This window comes from Muscardinus avellanarius, assembly GCF_963383645.1.
Source record: "Muscardinus avellanarius genome assembly, chromosome: 8".
NCBI classification, from domain to species: domain Eukaryota; kingdom Metazoa; phylum Chordata; class Mammalia; order Rodentia; family Gliridae; genus Muscardinus; species Muscardinus avellanarius.
The window spans coordinates 61,940,399-61,965,830 of NC_137794.1; the positions used below are offsets into that span (position 1 = coordinate 61,940,399).

The following is a 25,432-nucleotide window of genomic DNA, read 5'->3' on the forward strand; positions in this document are numbered from 1 at the left end:
CTCATTTATCAACTGTTTTTCATGTACCTTGACTTTTACTGGGATCATAAATTGATCAGATAATACATAGCCCACACTTCTGGACAGTTATAAAAAGGATTTATTATCATTTGCAGATGAAACAAATGCACCGCCCCATACTTGGAAGGCTTTAATAAGCCTTAAGCATTTTTCAGACTGTACCAAGGCACCACCAACTGCCTAGTTACTTTATGCACCCATTTCTAGTAAAGAAACTAATGCTTCCCTCTTCAGTTCTACACTGTTTCTGGTTTATTATACATTTCCAAAACAGCAAAAGTTGCAAATATATGCAAACACTGTGGTCCACTCAGTACTGCTTAGTCATCATCTTCCTCTTCCTCTTCTTCTTCCTCAAAACTATCTTCAAAGCCTTCGCTGTCCTCCTGGTCTTCATCCCCTTCTATTGCTGTATCCCACTGTGGGTGATTTTCTGGAACAGGCTTAGCCTCATGAACTTCCAACTGTGAAGAGGTAGATGTAAACATTAGAAATTTGGAGAGGAATAATGGGAATAAAGACATGGTAAAGAAGTTCTTCTGTTATAGCAATGATAAAGAAATTGTTTTTTATAAATGCAACTCTAAACACACTGATTTAGAATAAATACTTCAGCCGGGCGTGGTGTCGCACGCTTGTAATCCCTGCGCTTGGGAGGCGGAGACAGGAGGATCGCGCAGGTTCGAAGCTAGACGCACTGGCTTAGGAGACCCTGTTTCCAAATTAAAAAAAATTATAAAATAGGTCTGGGGCGTAGCCCGGAGGTAGAAGGGCTTCCAGGAACCCCAGTACCACACACACAAAAAAAGAATAAATACTTTATCCTACAAATAAGTGAATCTATTAACGTGTGTGTGTGGTCCTGGGGGTGGAACCCAGGGGCTTTTCTACCTCTGGGCTATACTCCCAGACCTATTTTATATTTTATTTGGAAACAGGGTCTTCGAACCTGTGCCATCCTCCTGTCTCAGGCTCCCAAGCACTGAGATTACAAGTGTGCGCCACCACGCCTGGCTCAAACTAGTAGAGTTTTATATCTTGACTTAAGTTAAAACTATGGGGCTGAGGATGGTAGAGTGCTGGCTTAGCATGTGTGAGACCCTGGATTCAAACTTCAGTACCACCACCAACAACAAAAAATTATGAATGTATTTCTCTCTTGCAAAAGACTTAGTAATTGTGATACTTGAGCAAGATCACTGAGTGGTATCTTAAAAGTCTTATTAGCCCAGTGTAGTGGCACATGCCTGTAATCCTAGTACCTAGCAAGAACTTGTTTCAAATTTTTGAAAAAAGCTGGGCGTGGTGGCATAGACTTATAATCCCAGTACTTTGGGAGGCTGAGACAGGAGTATCGCAGGTTTGCGGTCAGCCCCAGCTACTTAGTGGGGCCCTCCGCAACTTAGTGAGACTCTATTTTTAAATAAAGAATAAAAAATAGGACTGGGGGGTGTAGCTTGGAGGTAGAATGCTCCTTGGTTCAATCCCCAGTTCTGGGGGTGGGGGGTGGGGGTGGGGGATAGCTCAAGTGAAATGGCAAACACTGATAGCAATGTGCTTCAACTGATACAGAAAGTGTATGCTCTAAGTTGATAAAAAAAAGATAATTTTGGAAATTAATAAGCACTCCCATAGTACCTGTAGTAAAAATCTACATGCTTTTTAAAAGAAAAAAAATTTGGTGAGGCCCCGTAAGAGCATATTACAAGTACAATAAAATGTATCATTAATTGTGATTACTAGCCAAGGTTCTAAATCATACTCCTTAAAATCTAACTCAACTTGAGTTTACTATTGAAAAAAATATGAAATGATCTTCTTCCTTCCATTACTCTCCATTTCAAAACTGGAAATGCTTCCCTTTACTAAAGCTCTGACTCAAAGAAGCGATAGTCATTAAAAAGTCAGCATTCTTACCTTCAATGGTTTAATCTGATCCAAACCCATATAGGAGTCTGATCTCAGAAACACTGTGTACTGATAATTTCCAGGCTTGCCTGGTGCAGGAAACTTTAGTTCTACCTGAAAGATAAAAATCAACACTTAAAATCTATATTTTGTGGAGAAAGCAGCAGTGTACTCCTAAAATTCCTAGAGTACTTAACATAAAGATGCTTTTATACTCAACTGATATAGCAAGTCCTCATAAATGTTGCAAAAGTCTTAACAACAATAACAAACTTACACATGTGAAATGTTATCTTTTACTTCTAAGATAAATGCCCAATGCCTTAAAAGGTGAAAAAGGCATTTTACTTATCATCAAATCATAAACTTCAAATGCAAATAGTAACAAACTCTTAGAAGTTTCAATTCCATTGGCATGAAGAATACATTTTTAAAATGACATCTGGATGCTCTGGTGGTCTGCCTCCCATCTCCAAAATCCAGATTTTATAATTAGTAATTAGCCATCAAAAATAAACTAGAAAGAAATCATGAGGAAATCCTTTTTACTTTTTTGTGGTAACAGGGATTGAACACAGGGGCATTCTACCCCAGAGCTATACCCCAATCCTTTTTAATTTTTCTTTTTTAAACAGGGCCTCATTATGTCACTGGAGCTGTCCTTGAACCTGCAATCCCTCCCAAAAGCTAGGATCACAAGCATGTGTCACCAAGCCCAGCATGGTAGAATCTTAAAAAACAAAAACAAAAACAAAAAACAAAACAAAAACCCGCAGGGACCAAGGGATGGAGGAAGAAAGGAGAAAAGAAAATGAAAGAAAAGAAGAACCCCCACCTCATTTGGTCTTTCTAAATCAGCTAATTATTGAGGCCCTTTGCAACTCAGTGAGACCCTGTTTCAAAATAAAGAATAAAAAATAATAAGGCTGGGGGTACGCTCAGAGATAAATGCCCCTGGGTTCCATTCCTAATACCACAAAAATAAATAAATAAATAAATAAATAAATAAATAAATAAATAATCAGTTTATTATGTTTGGCTTAGGGCATGTTTTCTTACTATTGTCTGATATTTGGGGAAGGGTGAGCTCATTGAGTTGCAGAGGGCCTCACGAAGTAGCTGAGGCTGTCCATGAACCGCGAACCTCCAGTCTCAGCCTCCCGAATGCTGGGATTACAAGCATGCGTCACCAAGCCCGGCTAATAAACTGATTTTTTAAAAAAGACTTTATGAAGCAGTATGAAATGCTGTGAAATGGCGTACATTGTTGGGTAATTACCTCTTCAGTATCTTTGAGTGTACACACATGATATGGCATAGATATTAATGTTTGTTCCTTCCTATCTGCAATATAAAGCCACCACCATTCTTGTTTTTCCTGAAAAAGAAAAAGTACAAATTATCAGTAAGAACTAGAGAAAAGGTTTTTGCCTAAATAGTCTTCCTGTTTTTTTCATTCATTGCTACATTTTCAGTGATGACACAGTGCCTCGTTCAATATTTGCTGTATTAAAAAAACTATCCTTAAGCATTTGAAGATCCATTTATTCCCCCACAACAATTTTGTATGCAGTTGGGGGGGGGGGTGTTAGTGGTTCTTTTAAAGCCTACTGATGAGTCCTATAACCCCTGCTTTACCTTAAAGGCCAAAAGATATTCTAAAAAAGAAAACAATATAAACTATCACATCATATAGCACATAATCATACCTAGTAATAATCAAATGCTATAAACCAAGAGTGGAAGGAACTTGGGCAATCAAAAACAATCAATACAATAGCTAACACAAACGTCTAAGAGGACTTAAAGTCTCATTCTAAAAGCCTATGTTTATCTTTCATCATACATTACTTTAATAAGCTTGACATTTCTATTTGTATTTCAAAAAGATAACAAACAGAAAAAACTGTCATGAAGCCGGGCATGGTGGTACACACTTGTAAGCCCAGTACTTGGTAGGCAGAGACAGGAGGATCACAGGTCCATGGCCAGCCTCAGCTACCTAGTGAGGCCCTCTGCAACTCAGTGAGACCCTGTTTCAAAATAAAGAACAAAAAATGGGATGGGGGTGTGGTTTGGAGATAGAATGTCCCTGGGTTCCAACCCTAGTACTGGAAAAAAGAAACTGTCATGAGAATGCATAGTGACAGCAGAGAAAAACAACAAGCAAAAAATCATTTAAAAAAAAATTTACAAGGCCAAGGAAGCACCAAAGTTCAATGTGCTCAGTAGCCATTGCTTTATTACAGCTCATGTTTAGTCATCTGCTTAGACCTGTATTAAGAACTAGGTACAGTAGATTGATTACTAAAGTGGTTTAAAGAAAAATGTTTGGAACTAAAAATAAAATAAACTCTAGGATAATCTAAGTAGTCATTTAAAAGAGCACTACATTATTCTAAATCCTCAATTTTCCAAAACTGTTAAAAAAGAAACATTTTGGGGAAAATTTTTGAGTCTTTAAGTCAAAATTGTTGCACTATTTTATTTTTGGTACTGGGGATGGAACCCAGGGGCATTCTACCTCTGAGCTACACCACCAGCTCTATTTTTTAATTCTTTATTTTGAAACAGGGTCTAAGTTGCAGAAGGCCTCACTAGGTAGCTGAGGCTGGCCATGAACCTGCGATCCTTCTGTCTCAACCTCCCAAGAACTGGGACTACAAGTGTGCACCACCATGCCCAGCTTTCTATTTTGTTTTAACCCTAAGAAATATTTTAGTATTTTTTAGTAATATACTGAGTTCAATTAAAAACTCTTTTGTTTAAACACCACAATCTACAAAGCACTGCAACATCAATAAGCATAATAAGTAAATCACAGATGCATGATATGAGCACATAACAAGAAAATTAAATTCTACTTACTCAAAAGGTTAGGAGAATCACAACAGAATATTTGTATATAAAATGTTATCTGTGTGTGTTTTGTACACGCCAAGTGTATGAAAACAAAATGGTCTCAAAAATGGAATATTAATACCTGGACTTTGTGGGTCACAGAGTCTCTGTTGCAGCTACTCCGATCTGTCATCGCAGCATGAAAAGGAGTGAGGCTGTGTTCTAATACAACTTTATTTACAAAAACAGGCAAGGTGATAGATTTGGCCTGTACACTACATTTTGCTGAAACCTGTTTTAAAACCACACATACGTTGGTTATTTCACCTAAGTCTAGCTTTTCTTCTCTATTAATGATGAAACCTGCATCTAGCCATGTTATAAAGATGAACTAAGATAATACAAGTAAAATACTTGTTAGAATGCTAGGACACAGTGTGAAATAAATGTGCAACTCTTTGATTGTGTATCTCTTCTTTACCTTCCTACTTAGAGAATGCCTTCCCCTCCACTTCCCCAGGCTGTTTCATTACAATGAGATTCACTCAAGAATATTTACAAGAAGCCAGTAAATATCATCAATGACACTGCACCTGTACCTAGATTTTCTGATGCATACACAGATGTTCTATGAGTTCTCTGCACTCTGAAAACACTTTGTGAGATTCCCAATTCTTCTTAACATACTAAATATAGTAAATGAGTTTTAATAACATGTAAGTTAATTGTTACTAAGTGGGTAGATTAGGTGGGTACATAGGAAGTAGACACGGGAATATCAAGAAGATCCTACATACATTTTATGTGATAAATGGTAGAGTTTGATATAGATACACATGATTATACTAGAAAAAGGCATTTTCACTGATAAAACAAAGCAAATAAATGAATGTTTCATTTATTAACTAAACATGATCTAAAATGAAATTGTTATATGGGTACAAGTTACACAGCTTATAGCATGCCACAACAACACTTTTTAAACCAATAAGTGAGCTGAACTTATTCACTTGATTTTGGGATGCTTGGGGTTGGCAGATTACCTCTTGATGGGCAAGATGCCCTAAGAGATGGGCTAAAGCTCAGGACATGCCAGAAGATCACTGCGTACATTAAGATGGAATCCTAGGAAAGTTTGTCTTCGAGTCAAAACAACAGTCTGTGCAGAGCCACTCACTTATTACTAGAAGAGCCAAATTATTTAAGAATTTGCCTTAAGCAGCCTCCAACACCTCTGGATTGACATTCTCAAGCAGAAAACAGATATATACATGAAATCATTAGCCAAATGTGAGTTGTGAACAGAAGGCTCCATGACAAAGCTGTGAAGCAGTCTGTGGAACAATTTCCCTGGACTGGGGGAAACCTGTTCTTGACCTCAGCTCCACAGATAGAAGCATCCTCAAATGTAAAATGTCAAGAGAATCCCAAAGTAATTTGAAAGACAAACAACACAGGCTAGTAAGAAGGTCAAAAGGTGAACAGGCACAATCACAAAGTAAACAAGGACAGAACCATGAGTAGGAAAATTGCACTATAATGATCTGTCCTGGGCTTGGGACTCAGTCATGCTTAACTCTTACTGAACCTTGTTCAGGGCTGGTCCCAAAGCCATGGGATCACCCATTCCCTTCGACTGGGGCTACTACTGGGATCAGAACAAGTCTAGTGGTTTCAGATAGCTAATCTAGAACCCTGAGAGAAAATTTACAATGTTTTTCATCCTATTTAGAACTTGGCATAGATGAAAGACTCTAACAGTCAAACAGTCAAAAGCAAAACATACATTTGTTTGATAAAGACTCCCTGCATTGCTGATGAAAAACAACCATTAAGCCCAACAGTAATGCAAGTACAGAAAAGACAGCAGAAAGCCACAGAAATATTTTAGTTAACTCCATTAAACAATACAGCCACTAAAAATAATTCAGGTTGTAATATAGCCTTTAAAAAGGTAACCTATCAAGAATAGACCACAGTTAGTACATTTGGGCTACTGCACACCACAGAAGAATAAAAAGCCAAATGGAAAACAGCTGAAGAGAAAGTGAACAGAACGAGGAACACACTAGTCCAAGTGTAACTCACCTCAGGAAAGTAAAGACTGTACACAGGATGTGTTATCTTTGATTTGGTTTCCAGTAGTGCCCTCTCTTTTCGCTGTATACTTTGCTGCAATTCTTGCCATTCCTAGTAAAGAAAAAGCAAAAGTATTTGAAATCTGGTTATGATCCTGATCATTTTTCAGGAGCTTCTAGCTATTATTCCTGACCATGGTAATTAATCACAAAATAAGTTTAGTCCCACAAATCATCTCTGCTCAAAAATACCTCTAACTCTAGTCACATGCACAACATAGTCATCCATGATCTGACCCTAGACTATAGCCACACTCCTGACACTGCTTTCTTCCTTGTGTTTTAAATTCTTGTCATTTTAACCTACTTGCACTTCTCTGAAGTTACCTATTTGATTCCTCTTAACCCATCTGGATTATTCTTCCCTCTGTCTGGAAAATTCCTACTCATTATTCTTTCAGGACCAGCTTAGCAAAAAGTATGAACCTCTGAGTAAGGCCGACCACAAATTACCTCTGCCTCAGAACTGAGTTATCACTCCTTTCTTTGTTCCATCATCACCTTTGCATTAAATGTATGTTAACCTCACATGTGGCACTGTTTGTTTGCAAGTCTGCCTACCCCGCTAGCCTACATATTTCCAGGCAAAATTTGTTTCATATTTGGCTTGTATTCCTTGTCATTTAAGACAGTGTTTGGGGATAGTATAGATTATGAATAATTATTTTTGGCTAAATGGATATTATTTTTGGTCATCAGAAGAACTATTGTGTCAAAACCTGAATAGGCACTTCTAAGCCGGGTGTGGTGGTGCACGCTTGTAATCCCAGCATGTGGGAGGCTGAGACTGGAGAATCACGGTTCATGGACAGCCTCCACTACTTAGGCCCTCTGCAATTCAGCAAGAACCTGTTTCAAAATAAAAATTAAAAAATGGGCAGGGGCTGTAGCTTGGAGGTCAAATGCCTCTGAGTTCCATCCCCAGACCTGCAAAAAAATAAAAATAAAAAAATAAAAATAAAAGAGGGCACTTCTATTAAATTAAGTTACTCACAAAAGAATATGCTGCCAGGCATTGTCTCACACACCTATAATCCCAGTACTTGGGAGGCTGAGACAGAAGGACTGCAAGTTCAAGGACAGCATCAGCAAGCAGCAAGACTCTTAATAACCTAGTGAGACTGCTTCAAAACAAAAAGGGCTGGGTTATTTATGGAAAGACCACAGAGAGGAATGTGTTCTGTGGAAAAATAATGCTCCTTAGAGGTTTACTGCAAATGAAGTATAAGCTGATTACCTGTTTCCTTTATGTCTGTTAGTGTTCCTCTTGACTGGGCCATAAAATTAACCCTCTGGTATGGAAGAGAAAAAGGGATTTTCTGAATAGCCCCAGAAGCACAAGGAGAGGCCAAATAGAGAAAGAGGGGACAGAGGATAAAAATATAAGGAAATAATACACCCATCCTTGGGAAAATAGTGAAAAGTATGGAGGACTATTTTTACTACTTACTGGGCCTTGATCATGTTCTCTGAGAATTAAAATAATTGCCAGGAAACCAAAATTTAAAAAAAAAAAACGATTTCCCATCTTTGTGTGTGTGTGTGTGTGTGTGTGTGTGTGTGTGTGTGTGTGTGTGTTACTGGGGTTAGAACCCAGGGACATTCTACCTCCGAGCTATACACCCAGCCTTATTTTTAAAACAGGGTCTCATTGAGTTGCATAAGGGCCTCACTGAATAGCTAAAGCTGCCTACAAACCACAATCCTCTCGTCTCAGCCTCTCAAATGCTAGGATTACAAGCGTGCACCACCACGCCTGGCTTCCCCATCTTCACTCTGAACAAGAGTGGATGTGTGTGTGTATTTGCACACACGTGTGTTACTAGAGGTTAAACCCGGGGGCTTTCTACCTTTGAGCTACACACTTAATGGCATGAGAATTTTTTCCTACACTCTACACTTCCCATCTTAACAATTCCTTAAATGTCTTTACACCCCATGAGACAAAACGAAATTCTATAAATGTTAGCTTTCCCTTAACTAGCCTCTTAACCTAAGAGTCCACAGTAATGTTTCTTCACCTAAACATTGTCTGAAACCTGTGACAGACCCCCCCACCCCCACCCCAGTAACTGCTACCTGTTTCACAACTCACCTTTCCTTAACTTGTATTTCCAGAGATATCCACTGAAAATTTCCTAGAGACAAAACTGACTTCACCTCAGGCCCAGGTCTTACTCTATCTAGCCATTTAAGATAAAAAACAAAATGAGGATTTCCAATCCTTGCTCGAAATAATTTTCTTTACAAACCCTGGCATTCCTTGAAAAATACTTACAAAATTTTTAAATATATGGGCATCGGTTTTGGCAGGTACAAGCAAATGAACACCAACAAAACCTAAGAACCACCAGGGTCTAACCCAATCACGTAACCAGGCCTTACTGCTTCATCGTCTTTGTTTTGTTTCTCGTCTTGCTCTCTGTCGGATTCTCTGTCACTACCGTCATCTTTCTCACTCTGGGAATCTCTGTTAGTTTCTTCTTCTTCAGAATCACTCCCTTTCTCAGAAACTTCCTCTTCATCCTCCTTCACTGCAGCTTCCTAGAAGGAAAAAGCAAGCACAAAAGTTTTATTATCAACCTAACTAAACTGGCTCAAGATTAAAATTTCAGTATTCATAAAAAACTTAATAGGTATCCTCATTTATAAAAATGTAGGAGTAAGACTAAAACTCTAATATCTGGCTTATTTGTCTATCACTGGTTATTTTATTCATTCTTCATAGTTTGTAAAATAAAAGTATTATACTTCCATTTGCAAAGTACACTACTACAATGTCTAAGTTGACTCACCTGTAGAAAACATGAATGATTCAATAGATTCTATTTGAGAAGAAATGGGTAGTCTATAGAAAAGTAATGCTTTGGGAGTTTAGAATCATTTTCTGTAACTGACAGGTTATAATGCAGCAAAAAAGTCAGTATCTCAGCCAAACTTATTAGTTCATTAAAAAAAAGACAAAACACAGCAAAGTGAATGCAAAGAAAGATTAAGTACATAATTGAGCAGATATACATAAAAAAACCAAAAGCTAGTTCTTTGAAGTTTAGTAAAATTGATAAATCTGTAGGCAAAAATACTCAAGAAAAAAGAGAATACAAATGAACAATATTAGGAATAAAAAAGATTAGTTCCAAAAGAGATTAAAAATAAAAGCTATATAAATAGCTTTATGCCAAAAAACTTTTTAACTCAGAGGAAGTAGATAAATTTCTTGAAAAACAAAATTCACTAAAAGAAAAAGGTAAGAAATTAACCGATACAAAATGATAGGCAGAATATATGTTAAAAAAACAGACTTCACAACTAAACTACTTTTAAAAACTCTAGGTAGAGCCAGGTGTGGCGGTGCACGCTTGTAATCCCTGCGCTTGGGAGGATGAGACAGGAAGATTGCACAGGTTCAAAGCCAGCCTCAGGTACTTAAGTGAGGCTCTCAGCAACTTAGTGAGACCCTGTTTCCAAATAAAAATTATAAAATAGGTAGGTAGAAAGCCTCTGGGTTCCACCCCCCAGTACCACAAAAAAATAAAACAAAACAAAAACCTCTAGGCAGGGTGTGGTGGCACATGCCTATAATCTCAATACTTGGAAGGCTGAGACAGTAGGATTGCAAGTAGGAGGAGATCCTTACCAATTTAATGAGAACCTGTTCAAAAATAAAAAAATAAAATAGGGCTGAGATTGTAGCTCAAAGGTAGAATGCCCCTGGGTTCTATTCCAAGTACCTACCTACCTACACACACACACACACACACACACACACACACACACACACGCGCGCGCGCGCGCGCGCGCGCGCTTCCTTAAAGAATCCTTGAAAATAAGAAAAAAACCCAAGTCTACACAAACTCTTCAGGAAAAAGAGAAAGACAAAACTTCCTAGCTTGTTTAATGAGACCAGATACAAAGGCTGATAAAGATTTTGGAGAATAATATGTCAATATTCTTTCATAAAAATAGTTAAGCTATTAACAGGTGTGGTTCTTTATGCCTATAAGCTCAATACTTCATAGGCTGAAGACTTGCAAGTACAAGGACAACCTCCGCAACACAATGAGACTCTCAGCGACCTAGTGAAACCCTATTTCAAAACAAAAAATTAAAAGGACTTAGGGGTGTAACTCAGCAGTAGGATGGCCCTGAATTCAATTCCTGTACTACTACCATTAAAAATAAATAAATAAATAAAAAATAAAGAGTTGTAGCCAGGCATGGTGGCCCACACTTGTAATACCAGTACTTGGGAGGCGGAGACAGGAGGATCGAAGGGTCACAGCCAGCCTCAGCTACTTAGTGAGGCCCTCTGAAACTTAGTGAGACGTTATTTCAAAATAAAGAATAAAGCCGGGCGTGGTGGCGCATGCTTGTAATCCCAGCATTCGGGAGGCTGAGACCTGGAGGATCACGGTTCGCGGACAGCCTCAGCTACTTAGTGAGGCCCTCTGCAACTCAGTGAGACCCGGTTTCAAAATAAAGAATAAAAAGTAGGGCAGGGGGTGTAGCTCGGAGGTCAAATGCCCCTGGGTTCCATCCCCAAACCTGCAAAAAAAAAAAAAAAAAAAAAAAAAAGAATATATATATATATAGGACTGGGGGTATAGCGTGGAGATAGAATGCTCCTGGGTTCAATCCCTGGTGCCACCAAAAAAAAAAAAAAAAAAGGTCATACTATACACACACATACAAAATGCACTACTGTTACAATGAAAGAAAAAGTTGAATATCATGGGCATAATATTAAATGAAAGCAATGGGCATAAAATCACTTTACTCTGTGAAGTTTAAGAATAGGCAAAACTGCTGGGCATGGTGACAACACTTATAATCCCAGCATTTGGGAGGCTGAAGACAGGAGGATCTGGGTTCACAGACAGCCTCAGCTATTTAATGAGGCCCTTTGCAACTCAGAGACCCTGTTTCCAAATAAAGACTAAAAAAAATAGGCCTGGGGTGTAGCTTGGAAGTAGAATGCCCCTGGGTTCCATCCCCAGTACCGCAAAGAAAAAGGAAAAAAGAAAGAAAAATGAGGGGTGAAGATGGGAATGGAGGGGTCAGTGACAAGAAGGGGCCCAAAGGAGCTTTCTTGGGATGGTATTAAAGCTTTTAAAACCTTGAAATGGGTTTAATGGATACACAGATATAGAACTTTGGGAACCATATGCCTAAGACTTGAACCTTTCAGCATATGTAGATTATATTTCAATAATGATTACAATGATAATAAACTTACATTCCCAACAACTCCATTGGCCTGCTTTTGTTTCTGTGTCTTTGACTGTGGCAATGGAACAGGTGTAGGTTTTTTTTTCAAAGGCTTCTTTTTTTTTGATTTAGCAGTTTTTTTGGGCCCTTTACTCTTTTGCTGCCAACCTCCTCCTCTTGTTTTGTTCTTGTTAGCATCACCCTGCTGTAAATCATAATATGCATTACACTTAGTAAATTTTAGCAACAGACTCATTTGGAAGTCACAGAAATTCTTAGATGGAAAAGGCTAAACAAATGTTTTTTTAAGAAGTGAATTACTTTCCCACAATATAAAACAATCAGAGAAGTAAACAAAGCATTTCTTTGATCAGGATAGACAGGTTAAGAAAACTCAAGCTTTTACCCCATCTTCTGCAGGCTGTTCCTCTGTAACACAAATGGTGGACTGTTCCTTTTCAAATACTTCCTAGGGATAGCAAAAAGAAAACATATACTCTGTCAGCATATACTTATCAGTTAGATGAATAAAGAAGTCTTTCAAAACATGTATCACCTAAGTATTTTTTTAGCTGACCACGACTGAGGGAGGGGAAACAGACTTAGATGTTACTAACCTATGAATGTATGTATATGCAAGAAGCTACCTTCCAAGCCAGGAGTACTGGAGCATGCTTGTAATCCCAGTACTTGGGAGGCTAAGACAGGAGGATTGCAGGTTCGAGGCCTGCCTCTGCAAAATAGTGAGACTTTCATCAACCTAGCAAGATCCGTTTCAAAATAAAAATAAAACAGGGCTAGTGATATACCTCAGAGAGAGAATACACCTGAGTGCAATCCCCAGTGCCATACACACAAAAAAGAAGCTACCTTCTAAAGTATCTCACAGCTGTCTCTAATATATTATTAAGAGTACAGTCCATGCTGGGCATGGTGGCACATGCTAAAACCTCAGTGCTTAGGAGGCTGAGATAGGATGACTATAGTTTCACGGATAACTTTAGCAACTTAGCAAGACCCTGTTTCCAAATAGATAAAAAGGTGTGAGAGTATAGCTTCAATCCCCAGTAACAACAATAAAAAAAGAGAGAAAGAGGGGGGGGGAGGAAGGGAGGGAGAGAGAGAGAGAGAGAGTGTGTGTGTGTACAGGCTGCAAAGTAAGTTTTTTCAGTTTAAGAATTACTTTTATTTTAATAGTAAACAAATATAAGTATTTTAAAGTTATGAGGATTTGAACGTCACTTTATTTTCTAACACTAAAACCTTCAAAAGACCAGAAATAGCTTATTCATTGTCAGTGACAATGCTTACTGAATATGTGACTACAAAGTATATCACCAAGCCAGGTGTGGCGGCGCGCGCTTGCAATTCCAGCATTTGAGAGGCTGAGACAGGAGAATCACGGCTCGCAGACAGCCTCAGCTACTTGGTGAGGCCCTTCACAACTCAGTGAGACCCTGTTTCAAAATAAAGAATAAAAATAGGGCTGGGGGTGTAGCTCAGAGGTAGAATGCCCCTCGGTTCCATCCCCAGTACCGCAAAAAAGTCTATCACCAAGAAAAATCCACATATCTAGCGGCCACATAATCCATACAACTCAATAAAGCAGCTATAAATTAAGGACTTACATCCCAGTAAGGATCTATACTAGAAGATGACAAGTGATAAGGGTTGTGTTTAATAAACTTCCGGTAATTACTAAAGCTAACTAAACAACAATATTTATAATTATTAGGCTCTATACAATAAGAGAGCCAGATGAGCAAACTATGGCATTAACCACCCAACTTTTTTTTTTTTTTTTTGTACTGGGGTTTCTGGAAACCCTTCTACCTCCGGGCTACACTCCCAGACCGATTTTTTACTTTTATTTGTCGGGTCTCTTAAACCAGTGAGGCTGGCTTCGAACCTGCGTGATCCTCCTGTCTCCGCCTCCCAAGTGCGGGGATTACAAGTGTGTGCCACCACGTCCAGCGTAAGAGTAATTTTTTTCTTATTCCTTAGTCTGGGAGTTTCAGAGCATATGAGGTCTTTTGGGTTTCTTCTTTTTTCTCTTTTTATTTTAAGGTCTACTGTGGACACACAGACATTCTACCTAAGTAGATGTTGCTGAGGCTGGCCTCAAACCTGTGGTCCTCCTGTATCACAAGTACTGAGATAATCTGTATACACCACTGCACACAGACTTTTAGTTTTAGGTTCTAAACCCAATTTTAGCACTGGCTGGCTTTGAATTTTCCCTTCTCCCAAAATTCTCTTTCATTCAGAGACTGTGAAACCAATCCTTACACATTTGCTATTATAAAATCACTTTTTTTTATTTGATAAATTTGACTATAAAATGAACTTTTCCTACTATTGATTTTAGATACAAATTTTAAAATTTTCATTTCTAGGTAGTATGCTCTATCACTGAGCTGTATCCTTATTCTTTTTAAAATTTGAGACAGGTTATCCCTAAGTTGCCAAGGCTAGTCCTTGAACCTATGATCCTCTTGCCTCAGCCTCCTGAGTCGCTAGGATAGACATGGGGTTTAAATGTAGCATGTATTTCCTAAAGATGGTCAGAGATCCCAGAGCAGGATAGTATCTACCACTAGTTGAATAAACTGAGTTGAAACACTATAGAGCTATTAAGAACAATGAGTTAGCTAGGCATAGTAGCTCATGCCTATAATCCCAGAATTTGGGAGGCTGAAACAGGAGGATGACTGGTTCAAGGACAGCCTCAGAAAGTAGTGAGGCTCTCATCAACCTAGTGAGATCATGTTTCAAAATAAAAATAAAATAGGCTGAGAGTACAGCTCAGAGGTAGAATGCCCCTGGGTTCAATCCCCAGTAAAATATATACATGCGCGCGCGCACACACACACACACACACACGAAAATAGAAACAGAGAAAAACAAGATATAGAAAATATATGCAATACAACTGGACTTAACTAAAAGAATGTATATGTACTGTTAAGGTCAGAATAGTAAATATAAAAATGGAGAAAGATAAAAAAAGGATATACACAAGACTGAATTCTGGTCCTCAGAGGCTGACAAGGGGCTTTTCTCAGGGAGATGAGTGAAAGAAGAGACCCATGATAAAAACAGCATTTAATTCTATAGGTATATATACATTAGGATACTTAAAAAATGAGCTCCAAAACTCAGAACAGTGGAATTTTAAATGATTTCAATTCCTTTCTATATTTTTCCACATTGCTAAAAATTTTTTCCAGACTTTTTACACTATCAGAAATCAAGTTTTCATTGTAACTTTTAAATAAAAAAATAAGTTCTCTAAAGAACTAAAAATAAATATGTGATAAAATTCTCAACAATCGTAATTAACCTCTCTATATAGAGCACTTTGTTACCTAGGAACTATACTCGCATATCTTAGTTATTATAATATTTTACAGAGAAATGATAATCCAGCACATGAAGAATTAATCTATTTTCCAAGATTTTTTTGGTGTATCTAGAAATTGTTTCATGATAACTTAAAATTTCAAAACACTTAACAAAACCTACAAATTTGGATTCTATTACCACAACAGTTGGCTCCGAAAAGTACTGAGAAAATTAAATATAAAAATCTTGAGATATAAATCTTAAAGCATAAAATATAAACAGACTACTTACTGCCATCGTTTGCCTTGTCAGTTTAACCAAGACTGTTACTAGGGATCCAACTGTGATATTGTTGCTATCTTCATCATCCAATACTATATGATAGATGGGAAAAAGTAGAGCAAAAAAAACAAAATCAAGTTCTATGTCAATGCAAATAGCAAAATTTAACTTATCCAAATCTACTTGGTAATTCAGTATTTTAACCATATTATATTTTAAACTTATTTTAAAATCACTGATTATAACAATATAGTTAATATCTTCATAACTGATTCATTTAATCTAAAGAAATAGCTCTCCAAAGTATTATTGTTTTTACTTTAAAGGAGAAACTAAGTTTCAGAAGTTAAGTAAAACAGTCATAAACACTTGCCCTGGTGCCAAGTTTCTGAAAACAGTATGATGTGAAGACCACTAAAACACATCTCTCTCACACAGTAATGTGAAAACAGGGTTCTGTCACCCTTGTGCAAAGCTTATATTCACAAAGATTTTACCTATGTGATTGTCTATCTGAATAAAATAATGTAAACATAACATTCTAAATCACCTTGAAATGACAGCTCTATTTTGTGTCTGGGGGTGGGAGGTACTGGGGATTGAACCTAGGAGCATTCTACCTCTGAGCTACACCCCCAGCCCGATTTATTTTTATTTTGAAATGGAGTCTCACTAGGTTGATGAGAGTCTCAATACTTGCTGAGGCTTTCCTCAAACTTGCGATCCTCCTGTCTCAGCCTCCCAAGTACTAGGATCACAAGCATACATCATTTCACAGGCCGAAGGGATAGTTTTAAACACAAAAACTTCAATATAGGGCCAGGCATGGTGGCACACACCTGTAAACTCAGTACTTGGGAGGCTGAGACAGGAGGATTCTGTGTATGTTCTTGCTCTTAATCCTATTTCCTCAGCTAGATGATAAACCCTCTAAAGACAGAAACCATTCCTAACATGTTCCTGTTTTCTTGGTACAAGAAGGTTCTCACCAACAGTGACTTAGCAAATGTTAAAGTTCAGAATATTATGAAAAAAGAATGAAGCAGTTGATCTCTAATTATGTTGGTGTTCAGCTATTAAAATTATCACAGGGCAGTTACATAGGTAGAAAATAATCCATTTTTTGCTTGAAATAGACAAGATAGAGGCTATGTAAAAAAAAAACATGAAATGGGGCTGAAAACAAAAATTTTCAAGGCCTAATACAAATAAGTTGGGGGCTTTAAAAGTTATTTTCAGTATTAAGCAGCTAAATTCTTTACAACCTTTTTTTTTTTTTTTTTTTTTTTTTTTCCAGAACTGGGGATAGAACCCAGGGAAATTCTACCTCCGAGCTACACCCCCAGCCCTATTTTTTTATTCTTTATTTTGAAACAGGGTCTTACTAAGTTGTAGAGGGAGGGCCTCACTTATAAGCAGCTGAGGCTGACTGGCAAACCTGCAATCTTCCCGTCTCAGCCTCCCAAGTACTGGGATTACAAGCAAGCTCAAGATTTATCTGTTTAAAATAAATTGGGTGTGGTAGTGCATGCTTGTAATCTCAGTACTTGGGAGGCTGAGCCAGGAAGATTGCAGGTTCACCAGACAGCCTCAGCTGCTTATAAAGGCCCTCCGCAACTTAGTGTTTCAAAATACAGAATAAAAAATAGGGCCAGGGGTGTAGCTCCAAGGTAGAATGCCCCTAGGTTCCATCCCCAGTACCACAAAAAAAAATAATAATAATTTCTAATATCTCTCATTCTTTGATTACCTCGGAATCTCTTCCATTCTTTAAAAAGTTAACAAATTCTGAGAACTTAACTATAGAAGAGTCCTCATACTTAATCCTATTGTAACAAAAATAAAAGTGGAACTACATCAGTTTTCTCCAAAAAGATTAAGCATACATTATTTTCTAACAAGTAAACCTGACAGAAAAACTACGGTTCTGCATAGTCTAATTCCAAATTATGCTGCTAAGTGTTCTCAGCCAGACAAGTGGCACTGGCATATAACCCCAACTCCTCAGGAGGCTGAGGTAAGAGGATCCCAAGTTCCAGGCCACCCTGGGAAACTTAAGCAAGATCCTAGGTTTTAGTTAGCTTTTCTATCCTGTGAACAAAATGCCTGAGAAGCACAACTTAGAAGAAAGATTTATTTGGGGCTCACAATTTCAGAGGTCTGTGGTCAGCCAGTTTGTGGTAGATGTGATAGGCAGACCTGCAGAGTGGCGGCAGGGCTTCAGGGTATGGTGAGGAAAACTTGCCTCAGCTCAATGACTGCAAGAGACAGATACAGTCCCCAAGGCCACACACCCCGGTGTCCCGCCTCCCAACCTGGCTGCACTGCTTAACACATGAGCTTTGGGGCACACTTCAAATCTGAACTGTAAAAATAAAATTTTAAAATTTTAAATGTAAAAAAGGGAGCCGGGTGTGGCGGCGCACGCTTATAATCCCAGAACTGGGGAGGCTGAGACAGGAGGATCGCAGTTTGCAGACAGCTTCTGTTACTTAGGCCCTTTACAACTCAGTGAGACCCTGTTTCAAAATAAAGAATAAAATATAGGGCTGGGGATGTAGCTCGGAAGTAGAATGCCCCTGGGTTCAATCCCCAGTACCACAATAATAATTGAATGAATGAATGAATGAATGAATGAATGAGATGTGGTTTGATGGTAGAGCTCTCTCCTTAGCATGGGTGAGGCTCTGGGTTCAATCTCCAGTACTGGGTGGGGAAAAAAGTGTCCTGAGACTCCTGCATCAAATAAATGAGAACAAATCTATCTAAAGGAAAGCCTCCCACTCACCCTGTGATTTTATGTCCATGGTTACATACGGAAAACTACCAAGGACAGCCATAACCTCTTCATATTTTTCATCTTCAAGGAAGTGCAGTAGACTGTGACGATCTGATTCTTTTAAACTCACCAAATCCTGTATACTTTTAATTTTGAACTGAATAGAAAAAAAGGAAAAAATAAATCCCTAACTCATTAAACTTTTCATAAAGAGAATTAACATGCTAACTAAAATAAAATCCAGCAACTTTGGGAAAAATGTTAAGATTATATACATTTCAAAGCAGAAAACAAAACTATATAGTATTTCATGGCCTTTATCTTCAAGGCCATTTAAGATTTTTTTGATACAAAGTTAACAGAGGATTATTTTTTATTAGAAAAAAATAAAGTTAGAGTAAAATAACATTCATCTAGAACCCACACAAGAACTATTTTTATCTTCAAATTTAATACTAACATTTAAAAGTAAACTTTTAAGAATAAACTCAATTATAGCTGTATCCTCAAGGTTTAACTTTGTAATTTTCTCATTTGGGGTATTTTCTAAATATAACTATTATTGCAGTAATATTCACCTTGGCTAAATAGTTACTCCATAAGAATGTTCTATAATTTCTAGGTGTTTGGCACTAGTCACTTAGTTTTTACTTTCACAGATATTAGATCACAAAGCAGGTAAAATTTCTGCTTTTGGATTCTAAAGTTTTTAATTATAAGTTAATATATGATCTAATTTATAAGGGCTACACAATTACTTAAAAGGACAGAGAACTTCAATACAAATATCTAATATACATTAATTCTATCTTAACATACCATCAAATTCAATGTCTATCTTCTTACTTCATCTATTGTATACAAGGTAATATTTAAAATCTACTACTAGAATTATCATTTCATTTCTTGTATCTTTAATTTCTTTTTCTTCTTTTGCAATACTCAGTACAGAACCCAGGGGCATTGTACCTCTGGGCTATACCCCGGGTCTTATTTTTTTTTTTAATTATTTTAATTTTTATTTATTTATTTTTTGGTGGTACTGGAGGTGGAACCCAGAGGCTTTCTACCTCCAAGCTATACTCCCAGACCTATGTTATGTTTTATTTGGAAACAGGGTCTCACTAAGTTGCTGAGAGCCTACGTAGCTGAGGCTGGCTTCAAACCTGTGTGATCCTCCTGTCTCAGACTCCCAAGTGCGGGAATTACAAGCGTGTGCCACCACGCCTGGCTTATTCTTTTTATTTTTTGAAACAGGGTCCCACTGAGTTGCAAAGGGCCTTGCTAGGTAGCAGAGGCTGTCCGAGAACCATGATCCTCCAGTCTCCGCCTCCCAAATGCTGGGATTACAAGTGTGCGCCACCACGCCCGGCTTTAATTTTTTCATTTATATGTATACCTTGAGATTATCAATCATATCTTTACTATATATTTTCTAAATAAGAATTATCTTTATTTGACCTATTTTTCTGAATGCTTATTTTTGTTCAAAATCAATAAACCATTGCTCAATCTAAGCCAAGAATGAAAAATATATATTACTTTTTTTGGCAGTGTAAGATGCAAAGTGTTAACTCATAAAATGAACTCATCTCCCAAAACATAGTAACATTACTTACATTGGTAAAATACTATAAAACAGCTACTATACTTACCTAGTCAAAAAAAAAAAAAAAAAATCAGAACCATTTGAGAGTTTTTGAATGCTTAAAATAGCCTATATATCTAGGAAATTCACAGTAACTATTTCTAGAAAACTTTGAAATGACATACAAACTGCTAAAAACTTACTTTAAGTAGTAAAGATTTACCTTCTTATGATTAGACACTCGTCTAAGATTGTCCTCTTCAATATGAGGGAGCTGCAGAAGGGGAGATTTGAATTGCTGAAGGCCTTGAACAGCCATCTGGGAGAGCTTCATGCAGTTTTCTAAGGATGCCAAAGTTGGAGCACGAAACTCCCTTTCTTAGAAAGAACAGGAACAAAGGAAACAACAGGGCTGGACTTTTTACATATTCAAGGTGTACACAATTCATTATCAAAAAATTCACACTAACATAATACCTCAAATTTTAAGATCATTATGTTGATTTTCCTTTTAAAATTACTGGAGAAACTAAAATATGCAAATTTGGTCAAATGCACATTATCCAATATTGCCAAAGGCAAAACAAGCCCTAATTTAATAAAAAAATCTTTACATCAACTCCAATAACCAGGCATAGTGACATATGATTGTAATCCCAGTAAGGGATTGTAAGGCTGAGACAAGAGGATGACAGTTTCAAAGCCAGCCTTAAGTTTATTGAGGCCCTTGGCAATTTAGTAAGATCCTGTTTCAAAATAAAAAATTAAATAAGGCTGTGAGTTTTGTAGTTCACAGGTTAAGCATCTTGGGTTCAATCCCCAGTACCACACACACACACACACACACACACACATAAAAATAATAATGAAAACAAACTACCTCCAAAAATATTCAAAGAAAAGGGAAATTTAAAATCTTTATAGAGAAAGCAATTAAAAAATGACCAAAATTGAGAAAACTGACTGAAGGGCAGACAGCATTATAATAAGTACCCATAAATCTTTAAACCATGAAGTATAATCTGCATATGCTTGCAAAAAAAATTAAAACCTAATTAATTACATTTCCTTCTCACCTTCACGGCTCCGGGCCATTATTATTAGTTGGCAGATTACATTAACCATTTCTTGAAGCAGAGCAGGGCATTTTTTCAGCATAAACTGCTGATCTGCAAAACAATTAAAAGTCTGAAAGAATTCTAATTTCATAGTTAAAGTATCTCTATAACCTATAGCCCAAGACTAATACTAAATTTAAGTCGTCCCACAGGTATTTCAGAGAACCTCACAATTTTACACATTGAAGGTACATGTAAGACCTTCTCTGCATTGCTGTAAAAAAATCAGTCAGAAAATCCTTGCTCATATTAGATATGTCAAAGACAAAATTTTAAACATTATAGTGTTAAAATTTTTCTTCTTGTGCACATAGTTCCTATGTGTAATTAATTTCAAAGACTAAGAATGAGAATAAATGTCAACTAAATACAGAAAGAGGGAGATGAGAGGACAACAGGAATGGAAAGAGGGCAACAGAGTCAGATCCACTTATGTTGCATATAAAAACAAACCATTCACTGGGTTTAGTATTCAATCTTAAAAAAAAGTATTCCCTGTTTCTTAAAGATGATTATTAAAAATGAAAATGGCTACATATTTACACAGAACATTAGCAGCAGAAGTACTAATATTTCAAAGCAACTTGAGTGACAATACCTAAACAGCGCTCCTTCCTTCATCATAAGCAAAAGTAGCCTTGCCTTCAAAAGCAGCTGAATGCACTACTGGCTTAAAGGAAGTAGGGCATGATAAGATTTTATTCAGAAACAATAGTTAGGACTAGGGATGTGGCTCAGTGGTAAAGAACTTGTCTAATATGAGAATGGCCCTGGGATTTATTGCCAATACCAAAAAAAGGAAAATAAAATTTAAAAAAAGAAAAAAAGAAAAAATATTTTCTAAAAATAATAACTATATTTTTAAAATTTCATTTGAACCCAGGCGTAGTAGTGCACACTTGTTATCCCAGTACTTGGGAGGCTGAGACAGGAGGATTATAGGTTCATAGACAGCCTCAGCAACTTAGTGAGACCCTGTTTCAAATAAAAGAATAAAAATCAGGCTGCGGGTGTAGCTTGGAGGTAGAATGCCCTGGGTTGATCTCCAGTACCACAAAAAACAAAACAAAACAAAAAAAACCCCTTTCATTTGAAATAATATAGAAATACAGGTTAGAAAAAAAAAAAAAGGATGAAACTCAATGACATCCTGGAAACACTATTATCCTAATCTACTGCTTTTGTTTTATTCAGAATAAATAAATGGCTTCAAGTATTTACTACGTTTTAATTAATATCAGATACTACTGATAACTACTAACAGAGGGAAAGAATGTGGGGTGGTGGGAGAGGAAAGATGTTTAGTGTTCAGTGGAGTTATTTGTCATGAAATCCATTTCTGTCTCTCTAAAAAGCTTATAGATTTTTTAAAAAGTCATTTGGAATTTATTGTGTAATCTGCAGTTAACTAAACCATTTCTCATACAAAATATCCTCTCACCTTGAACTACTAAATTTATTTAACATTTACCAAAACACCTTAGACCTTCAAACTATTTGAAGTAATTGTGTAACATATTTTTTAAAGGTCCTTCAGCAACTATTTGATTAAGCAAAAGAAAACAGTGATAAAAATACTGCACTTTAGGATCTAATCAAATCTGCTCCTTTGGTTCCACTAAAACCTTGTAAATATTAGAATCACAAATACCTTCTTCAAGGGTCTCGGGAATTTTCATCCTAGCAAGATGACACAGTAACAGAACTCTGGCCTTCAGGCTATATGGGCAGGTAAGTGGAGGCTCATTCTTCTTTAAATTAATGCTGCCAATTTCTCTGATCAGCTAAAGTAAATAAAATAATTATTCAAAACTATATACTTAAGAAAAGCATTCACTTTAGTACTTAACTGGTCATCAAAGAATGTGGGAGATAAGCCTAACCTGTGGTATTAGAATATTATCTGTTGGTCTGCTTGTGGCATCCTTATTATACTGAGGATCAAATTCAGAAGCTCCAGTCAAAACCATAATGAGACCTATGTAAAAAGAAATATGAAGATAAATAAATTTGCTTCTGTATTAATTTCCCTTCCTAAGGTACTTCCTTAACCCTAAAAGTAGGTACTTTTCAGATCATACACCATGTCGAACATCACCTGAACTCTACTGCTGACAAATATTAATTTCTCCCGTTAAAAAAAAAAAAACTTTTCACTTTTTAAAATATGCACAATAAAGCTGGGTATTGTGGTTCATACTTGTAATCCCAGGGAGACTGACACAGGAGGATCACAGGAAGCCTCAGCAACTTCTGAGGCCCCACTACTGAGTGAGACCCTGCTTCAAAATAAAGAACAGGGCTGGGGGTGTCTTTGGGTTCCATCCCCAGTACTTCACTAATAAAAATAAAATAAGGACAATATTATCTCTCCCAATGTCAATAAAAATATGTATCAAATTAATGGCATCAAAGCAGCTGGATACATTAAAATCATATAACAGCATCTACACACATGGTCCAAAGAAACTTTCTACAGAAAATTAGCATTCCATATGTTATTAACTGTCCTGTAAAAACAGGGGCCCCTATAGTTAAATATATTTGGAAATATGGGTTTAAAAAGAGCTTAAAGTTTCTTTACTGTATCACTTTTCAAACCCTTAAGTATACTAAAACCTACAGTAATTTCCAGAAAACTACTGTAACCTAGAAGGCTTTTAGTAAGGACTAGCACTACAGTCAATCTTAAATTATAACAGAAAATACATATAAAATACACACAAAAAGCAGAACTTGAGGTTAAAGTACACCGAACCTGGAGTTTTGTCACTTCCTAGCTAAATGATCCAGGACTACATTCTTCACCTTTCTCTGCATTTCAGTTCTTCACTTATATCTGACACATTGCATACACAGTATATGTGTGAACTATTACATTACTACTTTTTCATGAAAAAGTGTTCCCAAGATAGTTAAAGTAACCAAAAATATGTAAGCCAACCCACCAACTAAATAATGCTTTTCCAGCCAGGTGCAGTGGTGCATGCTTGTAATCCCAGTACATGGGAGATTAAGACAGGAGGATCACAAGTTAACAAGATTCTCAACAAATTAGGAAGATACTGTTTCAAAAATTAAAAGGGCTGGGTGCAGCTCAGAGGTAGAATGCCCCTGTTTTCAATCCCTGGTACCACACACCACATAAAAAAGTTTTTCTGATACAATTAGCTAAGTACTACCCTCAGAAATAAAGATCACTAAAAAATTAAAATCACACTGAAACATTGTAAATATAAAGATTTTCAATAAGAAGTGTCTATATTGGCATTTCAATCCAATATGAATAATATATATGTACACACAAAAAAATTTACTCATTCCTAAAGGAATTTATCTATGCACACACAGTCATATTATCTTGTAGTTTTTTTTTTTTTCATTAACCTGAAAATGAGCACAAACGGCAAATCCTAAATACAGAAAAATTCATTTCAGCCTTGGAACAAAAATAATTTTTCAGTAAGACAATATAAAAATTTTGTCTGTTCTGTTGTTTAAAGAAGGAAGAGTGTCTAGGATTCAACACAAGAGTCATTCTGAAAGACAACTCTATACCTGGAAAAACTTTACAAAGCTGGCTTTATAGGATCAAAGACATTTTTAAGATGATGCCTTTTTTCTCCACATGAGAAAATTTTAAATTAGACCCTGGAAGTGAAAAATTCTGCCAGTTTTCTTTCAGTACACTCAAGATTTCTATTTTTATTATATTTTAGACAATTTAGTGTAGTGTTAGAGCTCAAGAATCAAACTGCCTGGGTTTAACACCAGCTCTTTCACTTAATGTGTATCTTCGAATATGCTAACTTTTCTGTGTCTCAGTTTCCTCATCTATAAGACATGCTTAAAAACAGCACTTATGCCAGGCGTGGTGGCACACACTTGTAATCCCTGCGCTTGGGAGGCAGAGACAGGAGGATCGCGCAGGTTTAAAGCCAGCTGTGCTGGCTTTAAGAGACCCCGTTTCCAAATTTAAAAAAAGTATAAAAATAGGTACTGGGAGTGTAGTCCAGAGGTAGAAGGGTTTCCAGGAACCCCAGTACCACCAAAAAAAAAAAAAAAAGACCAGCACTTACTGCCGGGTGTGGTGGCACACACTTATAATCCTAGCACTTGGAAGGTTGAGACAGGAGGAACGCACAGGTTCAAAACCAGCCTCAGCTACTTAGTGAGGCTCTCAGAAACTTAGTGAGACCTTGTT

The 25,432-nt window shown here is 37.0% G+C and overlaps 1 protein-coding gene across 2 annotated transcripts in view; it reads right to left on the minus strand.

The window, feature by feature from the left end:
- Positions 1–341: 341 nt before the first annotated feature.
- SEC63 (SEC63 homolog, protein translocation regulator) overlaps positions 342–25,432 on the minus strand; it is a gene marked incomplete at both ends in the record, with an annotated part of 73,118 nt that continues 48,027 nt past the window's right edge. The window contains 13 exons of one of the 2 annotated variants that reach the window (XM_080699944.1): positions 342–485; positions 1,939–2,043; positions 3,209–3,307; positions 6,859–6,960; positions 9,294–9,452; positions 12,145–12,318; positions 12,523–12,585; positions 15,753–15,835; positions 18,532–18,679; positions 20,334–20,488; positions 21,187–21,279; positions 22,880–23,012; positions 23,112–23,206. In XM_080699944.1, coding sequence (XP_080556070.1) covers positions 342–485; positions 1,939–2,043; positions 3,209–3,307; positions 6,859–6,960; positions 9,294–9,452; positions 12,145–12,318; positions 12,523–12,585; positions 15,753–15,835; positions 18,532–18,679; positions 20,334–20,488; positions 21,187–21,279; positions 22,880–23,012; positions 23,112–23,206 — 1,553 coding nt within the window. Of the gene's footprint in view, positions 486–1,938; positions 2,044–3,208; positions 3,308–6,858; positions 6,961–9,293; positions 9,453–12,144; positions 12,322–12,522; positions 12,586–15,752; positions 15,836–18,531; positions 18,680–20,333; positions 20,489–21,186; positions 21,280–22,879; positions 23,013–23,111; positions 23,207–25,432 lie in introns of both variants that reach the window. The other variant, XM_080699943.1, reaches the window with a different exon arrangement.